The sequence below is a fragment of the Spinacia oleracea genome, chromosome 6, assembly GCF_020520425.1.
Source record: "Spinacia oleracea cultivar Varoflay chromosome 6, BTI_SOV_V1, whole genome shotgun sequence".
Lineage (NCBI taxonomy): Eukaryota > Viridiplantae > Streptophyta > Magnoliopsida > Caryophyllales > Amaranthaceae > Spinacia > Spinacia oleracea.
The window spans coordinates 141288425-141309550 of record NC_079492.1 but is presented as its reverse complement, the minus strand read 5'-3'; the positions used below and the strand labels follow the sequence as shown (position 1 = coordinate 141309550).

Sequence of the window (21126 nt, the reverse complement as noted above, 5' to 3'; positions counted from 1 at the left end):
TAAAATGTAATAAAACACAATACAAAATCTCTCAGAATTTTGACTCATAACTGATCCCGATCCAAAGTAAAAGTGACCAGAAATTACTTGATTTGAATGCGATCGACCCAAACGACTGTTTGCCAGGTCTTGTATATAGTAATTGATTGATTTAATTTGATTGATTGACTGATAGTTATAGTTCTCGATTTTGGTTGTAAATAAATGTGCCAGAAAAACTCTCGCAAAGGAGTGACACATTATTCTAGGTATTATTTTAAAATAAAATAGTGTAATTATTCACTGACTTTTAAAAAATAAAGTAGTACAAAAATTATATGTCGCCAAATTTTGAAAATAATAAAAATGTAAATATTATATATATATATATATATATATATATATATATATATATATATATATATATATATATATATATATATATATATATATATATATATATATATATATATATATATACACACACCGTAAAATATAGAAACAAATAGTTGATTTATAGAAATAAAAATTTGATAAAGAATAACAATTTTGTAAGGAATGATTTTCATATAAAAAAAGAAATGATAAGATTATTTAAAATATAGTAATTTTTTTTGGAAAAATAAGGAAAAAAGGAAAAGCCAAATACTAAGAACTCACCAGTGTGTGACACGTGTCATTCCTGGTGTGTCTTTTAGTATACGTAATAGATAGATGACACCGTATATATATATAATTGTTTATTACGGAGTATAAGTTCAAAGATCGATATATCACAAATTCTTATTTACAAGGGTTGTACAATAACTATTGTACACCGGAGTAAAAATTAACTCAAAATGCTTAAAAGTCAAACTTATATATGTAAAAGTTATCTATTTTTTAATGATAAATTTTTTCATTTTAATAAAACTTATTACTTCAAAATCACTAATAATGTATAAAATTAATCATTTAATGTACAATAAATGTATTTTACACCTTGTGCGCACAAGACCTTTTGTCTATATGTTCATGTCACAACATCTAACTTCTGCGTTCCTAAAAGTTCTTTACGCTTGAAATATATGCCCAAAGTATGAAAAATCCCGTAAATTTTCACTTTTATCCATGTAGTACATCAAAATGTAAAATTTTGTTAGATTGGTATCGCTATATACTTTCAAAATATTAATTTTTTATAACTTTTCATATACGAAATTGGATATAGCATGATTAAATATAATTGAAGTCTATATAAATTGTTAATGTAAAAAACTTTAAGGAACGAAAATAGTACAGTCCAACTTACGACCGTATGAGTATTTGACAATCAAAATAATTGTTATATGGTACGGAATATGATTGTAGATTAATATCATGCGTGAACAAATATGTATACAAAATGGAAATATATCTCCGCTTTGCTATTGTAATCAATCATTATTGGAAACGAAAATACCTTGCCTTTCTCTTCTTTTCTTTTCTTTTCTTTATTACGTCAACCCAAAAAATACACCACCAACAATGTCGTATTGAGAAAAGTAAATCTTAAAAATAAAAAAAATAAAAAATCTCCAGCAAAGATCCTTCTGATTTATTTCTAATATTTTTGCGATTTGGGTGAATAAATACTTTACGACTACATTTACAGCATTATGGCCACAGGATTTGACATAAAACTGCTGCAACATACAGCAATACAGCCATACAGGCACAGGGCACATACAATCTCCTCTTGTATGTGTTTTGAGAGCAGGGATGTAGACTAATTGTTCAGCAATTCATCAAATGATTTGGAATTTTACATACAAAACTCTAGTCATTTGGTGAATTGCTGAATCAATTGGTACAAAATCCCTGATAAGAAGGCTCCAGGTTTGCAAGCATATCACAACAACACAGGTAACTTTTCTCTCTTTCGACACTTAAAACAGTTGGAATCGTACCTCCATGCTTCTGTAATGTAGAAAAATATTCAAGATATCGACTATCGAGGTCTTAAGGCTTTTCAGCTTCGAGTTTCTGAAGTCGTGCAACCGTATGCTATTCTGTTTTTCTCTGAGTAAACAAAGGCAAGCAGCAAATTCCTGCATTAAACGAACAATACAAATAAGTGAATAACCAATGTCTATATCTCTTGATGATTCACAGCATGTATCTAATATTATAAAGTATGATTAACCTCTAACTATTTCTCCTTTATTATACAAGGCATGCCAAAATAAAATTTGCTAAGAAGAAAATGGGGAGACCTGAGAATTCATGGAAGCAAGTACACCCCTACTATTTCCCATTGAACTTTCTTAACTAGGTTATATTTCTGATTTCTTACTATGCTAAAACTTACAACGATTACACGGCCAACCAAAGACAATCTTAAGAATTCAAAAATTCTAATTAACTAACAAATACAAATTCACAGAGATGGACACAGTCTATATGACAAATTGACAACTACGGATATGCTGCTGGACAGACAAAAAACAAATATTATACCATCGTATTGTATACAAATTAAGATTCGAGGAAATCGTAAAGAGATGGATGTTTTACTTCTCAGCCATTTAAACATGTAACTAGCATAGAGGTTGATGATACAAGGGGAATCAACGCTGTTACACAACAAGAATTACTCACAGCCACAGGAAAAGCATGACAGACATTCAAAGTTCAATAATGAAATACCTAAGAATTATAGGGTACACATGGAGCAATCCTTCTGAATCAGGGCATGTCCCAAAAATCTGTTTTGGATTTTGGAAGCGACTTTTGTTTAAGAGAAACCATTTCTGAGGAAGGGTAAGAATTTTTTAAGAGCAACAACACCAAAGCCTTAGTCCCAATATGATTTGGGGTCCGGTTGGCTAATATGAATCTACATAGGAGATTGTCAATGTGACCAATCAAACAAGACAGAAACGGAAAGTTAAAAGAATAAACAAAGAAGAGGGGGGAAAGAGAAAGTAAGAGGTAAATATATACATTACAGGAAAAAAACATTATAAGGAATAGTAAAAATAAGTAAAGTTTAAAACGAGAAAGTTAAAAAAAAATACAAAAGGTATATTTCAAAATAGCATATAAAAGTGAGCCTTGAAATAAAATTAATAAAAATATAAAAAAAAAACCATCCACAAAAGCATTGCTGATGCAGAGAAGCAAGTTGCAGAGTTATGTCAAAAGCATATCCAAGGGAGACAAGTGCAAGATATCTGTGAGACAGTATCACAACATTTGACCAAGAAAAATCTCTCTTCTACATCCAGGTCTAGAAATTTCCAAACTCTAATCTTTGTAGACATACAATCAGTGGCCATTTAAACTATCAATGGAATAATCAAAGCAGTATACCTCAGTCAAAATTTCAAGGGCTGACAAACTCGCTTCAGCAGCTGATTCCTGGATCAAAGCATGAATTCAGAATACAAGACCAAGGCCAGAAACTGTAAGAGATATTCAAGTATACACCAATCCAAAGTAAAACCCCAAGTATTGCGCCAGCCGCAATGTACACAACTGCATAGAAGTAATTATATACTAAAGAAAGTCCAACAACTTATATAATAAAGCCCACTGGCTTTTTTAGTGAGTTCATTGTATAAACAGTAATACTGTAGCACAACAGAAACAGATTCTATGTATTCCAATAGGTTTGACGGTACAACACCCATAAATGTTCTCCTAGACCAAGTTCACATTATTTTCTCAAGACACACCTGAAGGCCTAAAACAGTTGAGCACCAAAAAGGAAGACGAACAAAGAAAAACAGAGGCAGCCAATCAGCCATGCAAGTATATTTTGGCATGACATGCATCAATGATGTACAGCACAATAAAAACCATGAAACAGTATCCTGCGATTCTTGCCAACAAGATCCATCAATTTTCTCTTCTTTGGCTAGATTCTGTAGAAATCAGCGTAAATTAGTTTTTTCATTGAACCAAATTCTGTTTAATCTTCCAATCATAAAACTAGATAATATTTGCGCAACAAGTCTGCTAAATATTGGTCAGTTTCTTCATCATACCCATAATAAGTAGAAATTTGTCATTGCAATATGTGTAAACTTAACTAAAAGACTTGCAAAACCGACAATGACCTATCTACCTAAGGAACTTGTATAATTCATGATGACAGACAAATAGCGCTTTTAATCATAAATCCCTTCTGTATGTAGGATTAATAAACCAGTAGTACCCTAAATTCAACAACACACAACGAGGCCATATCCCTCAGTTACTATAACAGCGGTTCGCAGATTGCATTTTTCTGCCTCCAAAAGACTGATTGAAAGCTTGTCGATTTCAAGAGTCAACTATTCACTACTGTTTGACTAATTGTTACATAATGTGAACAGTAGATAGACATATACATAACCATACCAGATTAGGGTTATATGAAAACAACTCTATTATTCCATTGCAGTGAGCCTCTTTTCAGCTGGTCGTGATGATGGGGAGTCAATGCCAATTTTTAAGCCTCCAAGTTGTAATCATAATATATCTCCTGAATTCCCCCTCCCCCCTTAAGTTCCTCTGGGTATTCTCTATGGCCAGCAGTGTCATCTGACTCATGTCTTCTTGAACTGTGGCTCTCAAAGAACACTAAGCAGCTAAAAGAATATCTTCATTATCACATATAAATTATAATCCATGCAACTTACATACAACCAAAAGACAAATTTATCAAAGAAATTATACCAACAGATGACTTCCAGAACTTGAGCAAAGCTGTAATAACTTCAAGTGTCGTGCTCGTCAAATCAGCTCACCAAGCTGCTCCAGAAAGACGGGGAAACCCTTGACAAGGACCGCAAGCTGTCATACATGAAAAAGATAATACTCTTGACAAAATTAAGATTGATAACTACGGATATGGATACAGTGCCTGAAACAGATTCATGTCAAATCATGTTGACCTTTAACTGCTACAAGTCCAATTTAATCAACAACAGGGAAGTTAGTACAATATTTAACCAGAGAAACACCAGATATTACTTGAATCAAAAACATAGAGAGCCTGCAGATATAGGAAATGATATACAATTGGCAGTCACAATACTTATAACAATCATTCATGCAATGTTACGTGTCAAGGACCAAACGATAAGAGAGCCAGAGAGAATGTATTTAACAGTTGATAGCCAGTCATATACTTGTCCAGAATATCCGTTGTCAATCCAGAGGTAAAATGTATTGGAAACATTTGTCCTAGCTCATAGTTAACATTCTACTTTTACCCACTTTAAAAAAAATTCAACTCTACTTTTTACCTCCTTGTTAACTTTGATCTGGGATAGAGGCATGGAGCGAGATATTGTTACAAGTAAAAAGTACCCATGAAAAATATATGCATCAAAGTTAAATTAGGGAATAAAGAGTTTCAAAAATCATCCCCACAAACTAATTGAATATTAATTGCTGGTTTTTCACCCTAAAAAAATGAAAATTTAAAAAAACTCTTCATATTTATGAAAAGATCTCATCTTGCTCAAACACCACTCATGTTCATAATGCATTCATGTACACCCAAAACTCAGTCAAACAAGAAAATAATCGAACTTGGAATGTTTCATGATTTTGTAAATGACAAAAACAGCAACAATAATCAAAATTTAAAATATACCTTGCATTGAAATGTACCGAAAGATCTTTCAGTCTGAAGCAAATATGGGTTCAATAGAAAAAATTTGAACAGGCAGCTCATGGACAAGATAGATTAGTCATGCATGTTTTCTCTTCCAATTTCCAGTGTACATAGGTGGATGCATAGTTAGAGGGTCAAATCTGGTTACATTTCACACAGAGAGCAATGGATTCCACAATGAAACGCTGAACACTTGTTAATTCAAAATGTGCAGATGAATATTTACCTGGTGCAGCAAGAACTTCTGCAACACATTTACTAATCAGAGAAGCAACAAACAGATAACAGCAACATAGATTTCCATCCCAAAACATTCACGAGGTGCAGCCCACAGAACAAAAAGCCATCCATCTTTTGTACATCAATTCAACAGCCAGTCACTCAATATTACATTTCTGGCAAAATTAAGCTGATTATCTTTTGTATTATATGTATGATCTGGCAAGCCAAAAACTACAAGAAACTACAATATACTACTCGTAAAATATTGCATATTACGCTTTAAGACTATTGAGTTCAAAATTATATTATTCTGCAAATGCATCAAACAGGGACCATATGCATCACGCTCAAAGCACAGCTGAAAACCATATTTGATAATGCAGAAAATTCATCACAGAATCATCTCTCTAAACATAAACAACTAGATAACGCAACAAACATTAAATATATTGTTCAAATAACCACTTTTATGGAAAGATCATCAATTCATATGCACTTCAATGTAGCCCATAAAGTTGAAATTATAGACACCGTATATCGGTTGTTTTCCATCATGGAAGACAACATAGCTTCTATCGACACAACTTACAAAAACTACAATGTGCTTCTAGCAACTTCATATGGTGCACCATCAAAATTTCACTACTACAACAACAATCAAATCTTGGATTAAAAATATAGATACTAGGTTATTAAGATTAAGCCATCATGGATACTTCAATATTAAGCCAAACAAGCAATATAATCAACAAAACCCTACTCAAGATCACCCGAAACTAGCTGAAGAACACATAACTTACAATGAACCATCCCAAAAATTCACATCTCTTCACCTCAACTTACAGAACAAAAGACCTTTACTTTTATACTTCAAAACCCCTATCATCCACAGAGGTGAAGGTTTGGGAACCAACCTTCAAATGAACTCAAACATATCAATGATAACACGATTCATTTAACAAAAAGAACAAGAGATGTCGAACAATGCTGCAGCGAAGGTCTAGCCGATGGCAAGATTGACTTTTATCAATATTACAGCACATGGAACATCAAAATCATTGTTTATCAAAATATAATCATCAATCAGGTGTCAACTCCTACATCAAAAAACACTAATCATATTGTAAAACAAGTCCAACAACATACCAAATCCCAATTAAAAAATTCCAATCAATTTAACTGAAAACTAATTCTAACCAACCGAAAACTTCACCGCAGACAACTGAATATAGAATTGGCATTATTTGCAATTCAAATTACTAACAAATTCAAATCTCAAAAACTCGTATAAACAAATAAATCTATTTATTATTTAAAGATCTCATCAGTCATCTCAATCAACCAGCTATCAAAAACAACAGCACGAATTTTAACAATAATCAATAAAATAATAATCAATAATAAAGAAATTGAAAAATGCGAGCTTCAAATCAACAAACACAAAAGTAAAAAGTCGTCCGATCCGATGAGAACTGGAGTAAGTTCACCGCAGGCTCAGATTCAGTTGATGCAAGGCGGGATCCGGAATACCACCAGCTGAGCAGACAGAACGAATCAATCTCTCCGCCGATTACGGCTGCTGCTAAGGCGGCGGAAGATTTTTTAACAACCAAAAAAAATCACCAGTTCCCGACCTGCACCAAGCGAATCAGAGACTACGGCAACAACAAAACCTCGCCGCTATTTTTCTCTGTGAAAAAACCTCGATTTCCTCTCTCTATATATTTTCTCTCTCTAAATTTGTGAATGAGAGGAGAGAAGAGAGAGAATCTATTTATAGTATTTTTTTATTTTTGCTTGTTTCGTTATGTGCTTTAAATTTCCTGAAGCTATACCTATTTTCAGCTAATCTAATCTAACAACTCCTACTCCTCCTACCACCTCAGAAAGATTTGGAGAAAAGGGTGATGGGGTTATTTATAAAGGCTAACAGACGACTAGGATTCTGACACGTATGTAGGTCACCTACTTCCGGTATCAATGTCGGTAATCGTCAAATAACCCGCCCGTTTATGGCTGTGCTTAAAACGGGTATTTTCTTTTTAGGTTTATTTATAGTGGGTTTCCACTTTCCACGTTGGGCCCACTAACTGTTCTTTGCAGTCTTGCGCCTTCAAGTCAACAAAGGTTGTGTGAACGTTTTGTGTATGTGTGATGGGGTTTTGGGCGATTTTTTCAACTTTTTGGTGCGTTAATTATTGTTTTATGTGATCCTTAAAACAAACTTACAAATTATTGTGGCGTGTTATGTTATTGATGTGTTGTAACTTGTAAGTCTTGTAAGTTGTAACTTGTCAAAGCTTTGGCATGTGATTATTTAGACTTTCTTGCCAATTGCAAGCGGAGGATATGATTATGGATTAATTAAGTAACGTGTATTATTAGGGATAAATTTTATCTAAATTCATTTGTTAATACATTAAGACTTAAAAGATTGCCTCGTATTCCTTTTTATTTGTCTTAGGGTGCAAATGAGTCGAGACTCTCAATAAACTATTCGGGTTCGTATTCGGTTAAAGCTCGTTCAATCATTCATTTAATAAATGAGTCAAGCTTGGACAACTTTTGAAGCTTGTTTAATAAATGAGCTTGAACCTGAACCTACATATGTTCGTTCATTTATGTACATGAACAAGCTCGTCTATTTGTTTTCATAATCAAAATTTCCGTACATAATTGTATGTTCATAGATAAAAATCGTATTATAAATTTAATTTTAACATCCAAAAAAATTTATTATTGAATAAAATAAAATTGAATTTAAATAGCTAAATTAATGCACATTCAAAATTATGTTTTCAAATGGTTAAACTTAAAAGTGCAAAGCTCGTTTAAGAAAAAAGATCGTTTAAGAACTAGGCTAGGTTAATTAACTAGGCTATGAACCAGGCTAGGTTTATGAACCGTTCACGAACACAAAATCTCTTAAACGAACCGAGCTTGAATAAATTTTTGAGCTCGGTTGAAAGCTTGGGCCCGGACTCGGGCTTGAGCTCACCTAAATTAAATGAACATAAACATGAACATAAATAGAGTAGTACTCGACTCGACTCGTTTGCATGCACCCCTAGTTTGTCTCATACCTTAAATGGTAAATTTTCACACTTGTTATTTGTATCTACCTCATAGGCCCATCTCCTATCATGTTTATATTTTACTATCAAATCTTAATAAAGTGAAGTTAGTAATGGGACAATATTTTAGGAACGGAGAGAGTACAAGCATGGGCACAAAAAAACGACAAAAATTACAAGCAAATGGTCAAGTTTGAACAACTAGCTAAGTGAAATAGTTAGATAATGGTCGTTTAGGAAGTTTGACTACCAATATTTTTTATAAAAAAAATATACACTTCTATCCGTTTTAAAAATAATCATTCATGTTACATGTTTGTTTGAAGTAAAACTACCCTAACCAGTAACCAATTAAACAGTATTTTGCCACACAAGGCTTGACTCATTTGGTGAGATCTTATCTTAAATTCTAGAGGTCTAACGTTCGAATCTTACCAAATGACATGCTGATCGCGCGATGTATTTCTTACCTTTTCCCTACTCGGCTACTCCTAAGTACATGGCTCGCTGATACTAAACCAAAAAACCATAAATATGGGTTGGCAGCGACAAGAACTTATATATTGGTATGATAAGGTCTTTTGTTAGTCAAATACCTTTGCTTGAATAGAGTGTAAACTGGTGTCTAACTGTCTGTCCATAGGAATACTATGGACTACACATCTCATCCTACTTGAGAGATTTTTATGGTAAATACAATAAATTATCAACATCAACATATATAAAATTGCATTTTTTTAATGAATTACATTACTTAGAATTATACAACAATATTTACAAGATCCCTTACGGCCCTCATATTTTGTGAGATCTCTCCCCTCAACTTATGCACATACCACAGGTTTATTATTATTGTATTCTAATTTCTAGATTTCTCTAAACTTGTCTAATATTACGTACATATTTCTACATCACATGTCTAAGATATTCTGGATACATCGATCATCACTGGACTTTTTTACTCATATCTAGATTTTTCTAGAATAACCTCTAATAAATCCAACGTAACATATACATACATCCGCATCAAAAAAAAACATACATCGTATCAAAAAGGAGATATATTGCTGTACAAATTGACTGTAAAAGCCTTCCATGAAAAGGGAAAAACAAAAATCTAACCACATACATCTATCAACTACAAAATGTCCACAGAAATCACTCGTAGAACTATTGCACATCACCTCGGTCCACCTTATCGAGAAAATATTAATGTACAAGTATTTCCGGCCCTTAAAGAAAAAAACAAGTGTTGGGAGCCTATAAAACCGATTGTTCTCAAAGAGACTAATCCAAGCCTGCAATGACCGGAAATAACATATGGGCAACCTTAGGCAATGTCGGGTAGGAGAGCGTGCCAAGGATGAACCAGTTGACACTTAAAAGTGCAACCGCATCAGCAGCCGGTCTGTTCTTTATAGTCGAGAAGAATTGCACTACACTGTGTAAAGACAATCCTACTACCGTGAAGAGAGCCAAAACTAGGGGCATGCAAGGGTCTTTGGCTTGCCATATAATCATTCCAACCAACAGAGATAAAAAGGCGCTAAATAGACTTTGGGATAGTGCAACCTGCCTTCGTTGATTAAGTGGATCCACAAGCCCACCACGGTTCATTTCTGTCCGGAGTTGATTCTCGGTACCAAAGGATTTTCCTGGCAACTGAATCTCTTCTAGCAAGTTGTCATCTCCACTTTTGCTAGATTGCCAAGGAATTCCATAGTGGCCAATGCCATACTTATCATCAGGATCAGTTGTCATTTCTACTTTCGCTGTATCCCAGATTCCTTTTGTCTGAGCTTCCTTCAGTCGAACGTTCTCCTCTTTCAGGATATCAACCTATTAAAGACAGTTTAACTCGTGTAAAACACTGGTTTTTGGATACTTCACATAAATTATTTCTCAATAAAAAAGACGAACATAAAAAAACATACAACTGTCCTAAGCCAAAATGTATACCTACCATGTAAAGGTAGTAAAGCTCTCCACCTCCTCAATAGTAGCGTGCAAAGATAAAAGACATCAACATACTGAATTTGAGTACATAAATGTGAAGTTCACCACCAACAACTATCTTTTGTTATGTCTTTTGATATCATTTCATCCATTAAGAAAATTACTAAGGGAACATGAAACATATAGCATAATGAAGGTATCCTCAATGTGTTTTGATGATAAGAATATTCACTATCATCATACATTTGTTTTTTTACTCTCTTGACTTCAGTGCCAATTATCTAAGTCCCTTAATCTTCTAACCTGTTAATCAGAAAAATCACTAAATAACAGTACCTTATTAGCAACTGATCTATTAGATTTTTTGGCCGTCCCGCAATCTATAGGCTGATTGGGACATACAATCATAATCCGCATCATTCTAGGTGCAAAATTAGTGTTCGTAAGGCTGTACCCAATAGTGGATGTCCCCTAGAAACATAATGCATGGGACCTTCACTCTTGATGATTTTTTCTTTACACTTACGGTGTAATCTCTGATCATTGTCTATCATCAATATGCCAATTCTGAACACTCCAGGTGTTCAACTGCACTAATTCAGAAAAGAAAAGGTAAAAAAATCAAGTAACTGCAATCTTCTCATCCTTCAATAGACTTCACCTCCTCCCAATTTTATTTTAGTTTTTCTTTCCTCCATTCCCACATTTCCGACTAAATACAAAATCTACTACATTCATTTCTTAAAAAAAATTGTAAAAGGAAAACTACATAGATTAAAGTTGAAGCAACACCAGCAATTCATAAAGTGGTATCAGAATTATGCAATACTTTCTGAGAGAAAGCAAACTAATGCAGCTTGTAAAGAAATATATTCTCACCTCTTTCTCAAGGAATTCAATTCTACCAATAGCTTTGTCATGCTCCTCTTCTAAATCAGCCAACATCGACTCCATTAGATGATGTTCCTTAACAACTAGCCTCAGACGAGCTGCTAGCTTTTCGTTATCCCATGAGAGGTTCTCTAACTCAATTTGCATCTCCTGGAGAAGACTTTCCATCTGTACCAAAGGCATATTTATCACAGTTGCCAATCACAACTGGCTAGTTTGGTTTACAGCTTTTGGCAAGATTTTTTTTATAATTCCTATCTAAAAGATCTAACTGCTATAGAAAACCAAAACCCTTTCCCAGCTACTGAAAAACAGATGAACCACAGCGGAAACAACCAAAACCGTTTCCCAGCTACTTAAGAACAGTTTTCCAAGGAGAAAAAGACCTAAGAAATCTGAGTTAAATGATAGAAAAAACCTACCGTTTTCTCCCTTCGGAGTGCGCCTAAAGCTCGTATTGGAAGTGTTGTGATGTTCACTGTCCATAGGATAAATCTCCAACACATGTTTGCGTGCCAGCTAGCTACAACTCCTACAAGCTGGATGCATGTAACAATTGCTAACCAAAGGCTTCCCATAGTAGTCAGAGCAAGAACTTCAGAAAGGAAATAATATGCTAAACAAACAGCAGCGGCCTGTACTTGTGAACCGGTTCCGAGTATCAGTACTACATATCTGAAAATTTCTATTTAAGTCAAAGGTACAAGTAAATTGAGAATTACAGGCTTGGTAGATGAACCATGATTGTAAAGACAAGACACTATTTACTCGGGGGTAGATTCTGCACTAACAACAATGCAACAAAACACTGATTTTGCATCATAATGCTACCTTAGTGCTTAAGGCTTACGTACACACAAATGAAGATTACCGAGAAGTGATCTTCTAAGTTCTAACATGAAAACTGACCACACAAACATCAAAAACAAACAAACATTTCATTTACTATAGCATATCCTGGACTACACTAGAGTAAGAGTCAAACAATGTCTTAAAACGTTCCTGTCTTCCTGATATTCTGTCCAGGAAAAAATGGGATGAACAAAGACATTACATATTTATTGTAAGAGATAAATAGACAATGATGTTGGGAAGAGTCAACATAGAAACTGAGGCATTTACCTGCCATTGGGTATACTTGCAATAGCATGATGCCAGCTCTTAATACTATAATAATTTGCATATACAGACAATTGTAACAAACTCATCTAAATACGCACCACAACATTTTAAAACCCCCCTCGCATCTTTCCATGCTCCTAAAGTCAACTTCTTCCGCTAATGAATCACTTGTAGCAGGCTACATGACAAATTCGGAAAGATATGGGTACAAAACCAACCACTGTATCAAAAGTCATGGTGGACTGCACCAAAGAAAGACCTAATCAAGCAACCAATGGCCAGAGCTAGCAAGCCTAATGGTCATAATAGCCGACATTCAGACCAAAGTGACAGGTGAAATTCTTGACCAAGAAGAAATTAATCAAGACCAGCATAAACTAGGTATAGTAAGGTCCAAATTTAATCCCACCACTGGTCATCCACCTACCAGTTACTTTGACCAGCTGAGTCATCAACGAAGAAGCTTAAGCCAAAGCTAGAGCTGAGAGGGGGCTGCTGGGCAAACTTAGACTTGTTCTGGTCACGTACAAACTATAGGAGAACGAAGCTATACATGCATAATTCCGTTTATTCTCACTCATATCCCTCCATTACTAACAAGGATATAGAAATAAAGAATAGAACCAGCCCAACAAAAACCCAACATCTTCTATTTATGTTTAGCCAGTCATCGTTTTTATACTCATATGAATTAGATAAATATTAAGCTTATGCAATGTTTTCTCCAACTTCCCTCAAACAGATAGCTACGGAAAAGATCAATAGATCATCAGCAACTATATTTGTGATACATGCTTAATACAGGAAGAAAATTGTCCAATTAAAATAACATTTAAGTCGCAATAATCAGTTAGTCTCAGCTGAATAACACCAATAAAGTCCATTTTATTCTCAATTCTGTTCCCACCTTAAAAGATCTAAAAGTCTCAACTAACTGGCAAACATTATCAGAAACCATAGGAAATTTAAACAGTCTTATATCCACCTTAAGAGCAGGTTTGGTATAGCATCTTTTAAGGGTTAGAAATGAGATCAATTAGCTAATTTCATTACCTATTGTTCATTATGAGAGATGCGTAACGCACCCTATTTCTTAAGGGTAACCATTACCACCCATTTGTTAGCTTACTTTCTGATAACGAAACATCACCCTCCCAATCCCCAATTTGATACAAGGAATTTCTTTCCTTGTATAACACTTAACACTGCCATTTTCCCTCCTTCAATGTTTCCATTCCATTTACTTTCCTTTTCTAAATTCATATCAAACCTGCACTAAGATGGAAATGACAAAATCATACCAACATACTCCATAGTCCATACCTTAAATCCTCCAACTCTCCAAAGTATGTATAATTAATACATTAGACCACTCAGAAGGTATAACATAGAGATGCAAATTTCAGGATCTTGAACCTTCAATCCCACAATAGATACCCTTCCACGTTCGAAAATCCGTATGACACCGGCTTTTGAATAAAATCAAAAAATCAAAATAACAACCAAGGCATAAACTCCACATTACACAAGATAAGAAGAATACAACCTCCACCATCCACATGCAATTGACATATCTAATCCCAACCAGATTTACGTTAGTAACGCAACCTTACCCCTAAATTATCTAGTCCTCACAAAGCATTCAATTGGTTTTAAACTTCAGTCAAATGATGGCTCCTCCAATAACTCTTCGATATGCGGAAAATGAAATTAATAATCAATTACAATTACATCAATAAAATCTAACCTTAAAATATACCCAATACCCTGACACACCCAATTGAAATTTGCAATTTCTGACATACCCACCCAGTTGAAATTTTGCTTCTGACATACCCAATTGAAAATTCCGCTTTCTAAGTTCCAACTGACCCAATTGAAATGTTTGCATTTTCACCAAAAACACCGAAATTGTGCAATTTCTAACAGGTCTAATTGAAAACTTTCAATTGGGTTCGTCTGGAATTGAAAGTTTTCAACTTATGACCGACCCAACTCGTTAGTATCTTCAGACACCAAATACAAACAGCAAAACAGAAAAAACTCTTGGATGAAATTGATAAATTGAACCCAAATAAGCAGAGCAGTGAACACAACAAACATAAACACATAAAGAATATATAACTGCACGAATTGACAAAAGAAGCAATAATCAAATAACGCAGTAATATAATAAGTGAATGAAAATTGAGAATAGAGGCGGCAGGATAACCTGTGGTGTGTTAGAATGCGGAACTCGTTAGCTTAAATTCAGTGAAAGTTGCAGAAAGGAAAGCGGTGGTGAAGAATGAGAAAGAAGGGTTTTAGAGAAGGAGGTTTTGGGAGTAAGAGAAGAGTGCATAGGTGGCAGGAAGAGTTTCGCCATGGTAGACACGTGTAATGGAACTTGGGAAGGAGAAAGAGAGAGAGCGCGGGAAAATACGCAAGCAATTCTACGCGTCGGCCTTATCCTAATTTTGTTCGTTTATTAATAACTCATCCTAGTATGACCAGGGGCCCAGGAGTACTACCTTATCGCATAATCGGTCAACTTTTTATCACAATCTGAAATTCGAACTGAAGTTTTAGGTTTATATTTTCGGTTAATAAGGAAAATTAGAAAAGGAAAAAAATAAGGAAAATTAGAATACAAATTTTTAGGGAAAACAGTCTAACGATTCGACCATTTTATGCACTGGAACCAATTAGTTATGTACTTTAATTAATTAATCACTGAAATCAATTAGTTACGTCTGAAATTCAACTAGTTAAGCGAATAAACCAATTAGTTTATGCAATCGAACCAATTAGTTAAGCACTTAACCAATTATTTAAACAATGAAACTGATTAGTTAAGCAATGACATCAATTAGTTAAGATTTTATGAGTTTTAGTTAATAATAAGTTTGTTCAAAATAATAATTTTTCGACTCATAAATTTAACTATTTGTCTTTCTACCTTAACTATTTTGTTATTCAATTAGTTATGATTTTATTACTTTTAGTTATGTTTTACACTAGTTTAGTTAGTACCAAAAAAAGTAATCTAACCGTAAGACGGTCTTACATACAAAAGGGAGAAGAGCTAAAGATAGTGAAGCAAAGCCACTCTTGTTGTTTAGGTTGTGGCGCATGTTGTACCGGTTGTCGATTCATTTTCTGTATGTTGTACGAACCAAACATTTTCTAAACGCATGAATGCATGATGCATTTCTACCAACCTTAGAGAATCATGTAAGGATAGTAATCTGGCAAAGTGTAACGCAGGCATTCCAATGAAGAGCAAAAAGGCACGCAAGATCTTCAGTTTGCAAAGGTGAATACTTCCTCCATTTTTTTTTAATTGCACCATCTGTGATTTCACGCTTGCCAATGCACTATTTTAACCACTAATATCTCTCATTATACATTTTAAAAAGTTATAAAAATTTGATAATTTGAAAGTATATTTCGAGACGAATCTAACAAGATCCCACATGAATATATTTTTCCTTACATATAAATCACAAAAAATAACTATATAATAATATGTGAATAGTGCTAAAACCAAGATGGTGCAATTATTAAAAAATGGAGGAAGTATATGTTGTTCCAGCACAAGCTCGAGGTCCTATTCGTGATAAGGTGATGGTTTTCCCTACACAACTACTACCTCCGTTTCAGAAAGTTCTTTACGCTTTGGAAAATGTGCCCAAAGTATGAAAACTTTGACCGTAAATTCCCACTATTATATACATCAAAATGTTACATGTAAGATTTTGTTAGATTGGTCTCGTTATTAACTTTCAGAATATCAACTTTTTATAATTTTTTCACATATGAATTTGGATATATTAGTAGTTAAATATTGTATTGGAGCCCGTGCAAATAGTAACTGTAAAGAACTTTTTGAAACGGAGGTAGTACATTCTTGCGATTCGATTAATTTTGTGACATGAGCCATCGACTTTAATGAAAAACATCGAGCATTCCATGCATGCATTGATTAACGACGAGGTGTTTTTCATCAGAGTTTGAATTTCATTGTTTTCAAAACTACTTTAATTAGTTGAAAAACTTCAATTTTTCTTATAGTGTTTTATGTCCTATTTTCTACAATGGCGTTCCATTTGTTTGTTGATTTTATTTTTAACGGGGATTTGACCATTGCCCATTGGTAGATCGGTAACTCGTTGTATCAAACGTACGCCTGTTCCTCTTCACATCTTGTACTTGTAGAGTTGTATTGTAATACGATGTACTACCTCCGTTCCTAAAAGTTCTTTACGCTTTCCGTTTTAGTCCGTTCCTGAATGTTCTTTACACTCCTACTTTATTCCATTTTTACTCTTATTTGGCCCACCATAACTTACCCACTCACAATACTTTAATATTAGTTTCCACCCACTCACATTGTTGGACAATTTATAGCCACTCATTTTCCATTTGTTACCCCAACATCACATGTTCACCAAAATTCCTTAATTACCGTGCAAATAGTAACCGTAAAGATCATTTAGGAACGGAGGTAGTACATAATAATGCCCCATGGATTAGCCTAGGACACTACTTTACCCTGCTTTGTTAATACGGAGTACTAACCAAATAATTTATTTCGACCTTTTCTTCTTCTTTTTTTTTTTTTTTTTTTAAGACTAAGAACTTGTGTATGATAAGTCTCATGTTTGAATCCTCCACTCCCATTTATGATTTATATTGTCCAGCTTGTAACTCATTTACACCTAAAAGAAATTATTGTTCCTTTTTCCCCCTAAAGTAATCAACTTGTTAATGTTTAGGATGACACAAATATTCAAGATACAAAATTTGAATTAAAAGAAATACCTTTGGAATTCAATGGGGCCATTTTTCATAGAGATAATGGACAAATTTGAATAAAAATAGCGTTTAGCAAATAAAGTAGCCGCAATTCAAATAAAGTACTTCCACACAACTTTGTCACACCTCATTAGAGTTGTCATATACTTAATCACCCAAATTACCTCCAAATTCATGTACCACTCTCACTTAATTAATTAACTACTCCTACAAATCTACAACTAACCGAATATCCTTAATCACACATACAATGAACAATCTGACACTACAACAATTTGTATCTTTAACGACAACTTAATTACGACGGGTCAAAAATCCCGTCGTAAAAGCCTTTTGAGACGGGGCTAACAACCAAACAATGACGGGAATAACCGTCGCAAATGTCTTTTACGACGGGTTTACGATGGATTTACGACGGGATTTCTATTAACGACGGCCCCCTTTTATGACGGGTTCGCGACAGGAAATCCCGTCGTTAATCAACGATTATTGGCCTTTCGCGACGGGATTTCCCGTCGTTAATAGTACAATTTCTTGTAGTGTGATACGTCTCGTTTTACATGATTTATTGACCAATTTTTGTGAGAATATTTTGGTTAAAATAGAGCAAATAAAATGAGATAAAGCTAGGCACTAAAGAGTCCAAGACAACCATACCAACGAGACTAAAAACAAAATTTCAGGTACTTAACTCCAAGAAAGGATACGGAGTAAACAATTTGTCATTCGAAACTCCTAGAAAAAGTACGGAGTAAAATTTAATAAATAAATAAAAGAGGAATGAACATTATTAAAAAGAAAAAGAAAGAAAAACACAACAGAAAGAAAGAGCGCAATTAAGCAATGTAATATTCTAAAGTATGTGATTTAATGAATTAAGAAAAGTAAGGTATATAAAAGTATACCCAATAATTATACCGCCAACCTAAATTTAAAAAATTATATGCTTTTTCTTTTAAACATATTATCAAAAGAATAAACTAAAAAAAAAAAAAAAACTGGGTTTTATTTAGATTTAGTGGTACAATGAGAATCAGGAAGAATAGTAGAGCCATCATCTTGAAACTTAAGCTCACAATGTAACGGCAACCAGAATTTAACAGATTTTAACGGCCCAACTTTCCACCTTGTTCTTGTATGCCCCGTTAAAACAAACGAAATTCTGTTCTGCTGCAAAGATCGAGCTGCCATGGAAGAATGATCTGGATCCAACGGTATTGAATACGATTTAACATCATAGTTAAAAGTGGCGCTATTATTCTGGCCTACATTGAATGGAAGATTCCTCAATCTCGCAATTTGAATACCATGAAAACTGAGTGAGTAAGTAAATTCAGAAAAGCTAGCATTAGCTTGACGATTATCGTTTTCTGCTTTAAAAACAATGTTCATCTCTGTATTCAGAACACCAGCTTGACTAAAATCAAACTTATCTAAATGAGCATACATAACACTTACAAAGGGTATTTTTGGTCGTATAACAAGGTACCCTACGAAAACGACAATGCCGGTAATAATGACTATGATTGTACAAAACATACAGATTATAGCTGCACACCATATCAACGGGTGTGTGCGGCGTTGCGTCCCGATTATTGGCCGTGGCATTGGTGGAAAAGAATGGTGGTGGTGGTGGTGGTTGAAGGAAGGATGAGGTTCGGCATTAAGCCAGCAATGTTTGTTTGGCGTCGTTGCGGCTATTTTTGTAGGGTGGTAATTGGTGGTGTGATGATGGTTTTCATGATTTGGGATGGAAGGAAAGTCAGAGAAGGAGGAAGAAGAAGAAGAAGAAGAAGAAGAAGAAGAGGAAGAAGAATTGGCAGGGAAGGTTTTGGTATCTTCTTTTCCTCTAGGTAAAGTTTTTGTATAAGTCTATACCTAAGGGAACCTGGGTTTATTGATTTATTTCACTACTTTACAACTTTTTTATGTTTATTTTTATTTACGGAGTATTTTTTTTTTTCTCGCACCGGTCAAATCAGTGCGGAGTTTAGGACATTTGAATTGACTTACTAATTTAATGAGTGTTACTCCCTCGTCTCTTTTTATTTTTTACGTTTTTCTTTTTGGGTATTTCAAAATGTCCTTGAGAAATCATACCATACCAGGCGAAAAGAATAAAATTATTTAAAAATTTTAGGTGAAAGGAGTTTCATAGATTGTGTCTTAGGAATCTTTAATATGGTACTTCATATGTTTTGTTTATCGTATGCTTAAGTTTAAGAGGGAAAAAATGTTTTTATTTAATGTTGTAAATATATTTTTATGTTTAGAGTACAAAGACAAGAAAATACCATACTTGGTCTAGAAAAAAACAGAGTGTGGTGCTTTTTAACTCCATAATATATTCTTTTTCTAGGGAAAGATCTATTTTAGGTTCTCCAAGTCTTTCGTTAGATTTTCCTGAAAAAGTAAATGTGTGTACAAAGCTAAGGAATGTCAAGAATTAAATTAGTTTTAAAATGATCATTTTCACACCTTGGGTTGCAAATTGCTGGATGGTTCGGGTATAGAGCATATGGCTTGAAGCCTTGAAGGTGATGCAATCAATACGGTGAAAGCGGTCGATAACATCATCATTGGGCACTCTCTAATCTCTATTCTCAATTTACGATGAAATAAGCACGTTGTTAATGTCTTCTAGTGTCGCATGACTCGTATCTTCGTTTTTTTCCCAAATAAAAGAATGTTGTTACTCGCCAAAGGATAACAATATAAAAGATGTTACAACCCCAATTGATACTTAAGGCTTTAAGCACCTCCACCTTCTAGCCTTCTAGAAAGAGTTGAGAGTTAAAACTTCATTAGTCAACTATACATAATTAACTTTGCTTTCATTATATCGTTACACAACAACTTTTAAAAAAATCACCACTTCAGGCAGTAGCGGATCCAGAAATTCAATAGTGGGATCACTATTTAAAAACTGATAAGATTTTCACTAAAATTATGTATTTTTAAAAAAAATTGAAAATTTAACTATAAATAAAGAAGAAAAAAAAATCAAGTGGGGGCAAGGACCCCCCTAAGAGGACAGTGGCTCCGCCACTGACTTCAGGCCTCTCACATGCTCTAGTTATATTTTTTCTGTTTCTCTGTAACCAAATTGCATAGAGAAGCACATTCTGAGAAGCTGTTGAATAGGATATTTTTTCGACACCCTGCTTGCATTACTTCCTGGTCAAGGTGAGGTTGCCTTTTCCCATCTTCAACAAAACCGAAATTTTGTGTCAATCATTGAAGAATAAGAACACGTAAAAGAAAATGTGATCTAAAGTCTCAGAAGCTGCATCACAAAGGCAGCAAACCCCACTCCACTAATCTGCATTCTATCTTTCTTTTTTATGGTGTTAGCACCCGATTCACCCTTAGGGCTAATCCGGATTCGGAGCGAGTTCTGGGTGGATAGGTTTCAGTCCCCTCCCAATTGTTGTTGCGGGGGATCGAACACGAGTT

The 21126-nt window shown here is 34.3% G+C and overlaps 2 protein-coding genes and 1 long non-coding RNA gene across 4 annotated transcripts; all 3 read right to left on the bottom strand.

Moving 5' to 3' along the window:
• Nucleotides 1-1426: 1426 nt before the first annotated feature.
• LOC110775690 (uncharacterized) lies at nucleotides 1427-7966 on the bottom strand. The gene is made up of 3 exons (XR_002529851.2): nucleotides 4345-7966; nucleotides 3313-3360; nucleotides 1427-2048 (listed from the first exon to the last, which is right to left on the bottom strand). It is a non-coding gene; the product is annotated as an uncharacterized lncRNA (long non-coding RNA).
• Nucleotides 7967-9930: 1964 nt separating this feature from the next.
• LOC110775687 (uncharacterized) lies at nucleotides 9931-15321 on the bottom strand. Of its 2 annotated transcripts, none has more exons than XM_021980300.2 (4): nucleotides 15086-15321; nucleotides 12174-12426; nucleotides 11740-11919; nucleotides 9931-10743 (listed from the first exon to the last, which is right to left on the bottom strand). In XM_021980300.2, exons 2-4 carry the CDS (start codon nucleotides 12327-12329, stop codon nucleotides 10192-10194), a joined length of 888 nt encoding a protein of 295 aa, XP_021835992.1. In that variant the 5' UTR covers nucleotides 12330-12426; nucleotides 15086-15321; the 3' UTR covers nucleotides 9931-10191. The 2 variants fall into 2 exon arrangements, with proteins under 2 accessions (XP_021835992.1, XP_021835991.1); XM_021980299.2 differs by having other exon boundaries at nucleotides 12174-12386; nucleotides 15086-15320.
• A 3224-nt stretch (nucleotides 15322-18545) lies between these two features.
• On the bottom strand, nucleotides 18546-19767 carry LOC110775683 (NDR1/HIN1-like protein 12). Its single transcript, XM_021980295.2, has one exon. It carries the CDS (start codon nucleotides 19276-19278, stop codon nucleotides 18676-18678), a length of 603 nt encoding a protein of 200 aa, XP_021835987.1. The 5' UTR covers nucleotides 19279-19767; the 3' UTR covers nucleotides 18546-18675.
• Between the last annotated feature and the right edge of the window lie 1359 nt (nucleotides 19768-21126).

Bases quoted from the DNA above. Each gene is read 5' to 3' on its own strand.
- LOC110775687 (XM_021980300.2), bottom strand. From the start codon at position 12,329: ATGGGAAGCCTTTGGTTAGCAATTGTTACATGCATCCAGCTTGTAGGA. The intron at 11,920-12,173 runs GTAGGTTTTTTC...CCTTTGGTACAG, and splicing joins CACTCCGAAGGGAGAAAACG to ATGGAAAGTCTTCTCCAGGA. The intron at 10,744-11,739 runs GTGAGAATATAT...TGTCTTTAATAG, and splicing joins TTGAATTCCTTGAGAAAGAG to GTTGATATCCTGAAAGAGGA.
- LOC110775683 (XM_021980295.2), bottom strand. From the start codon at position 19,278: ATGCCACGGCCAATAATCGGGACGCAACGCCGCACACACCCGTTGATA.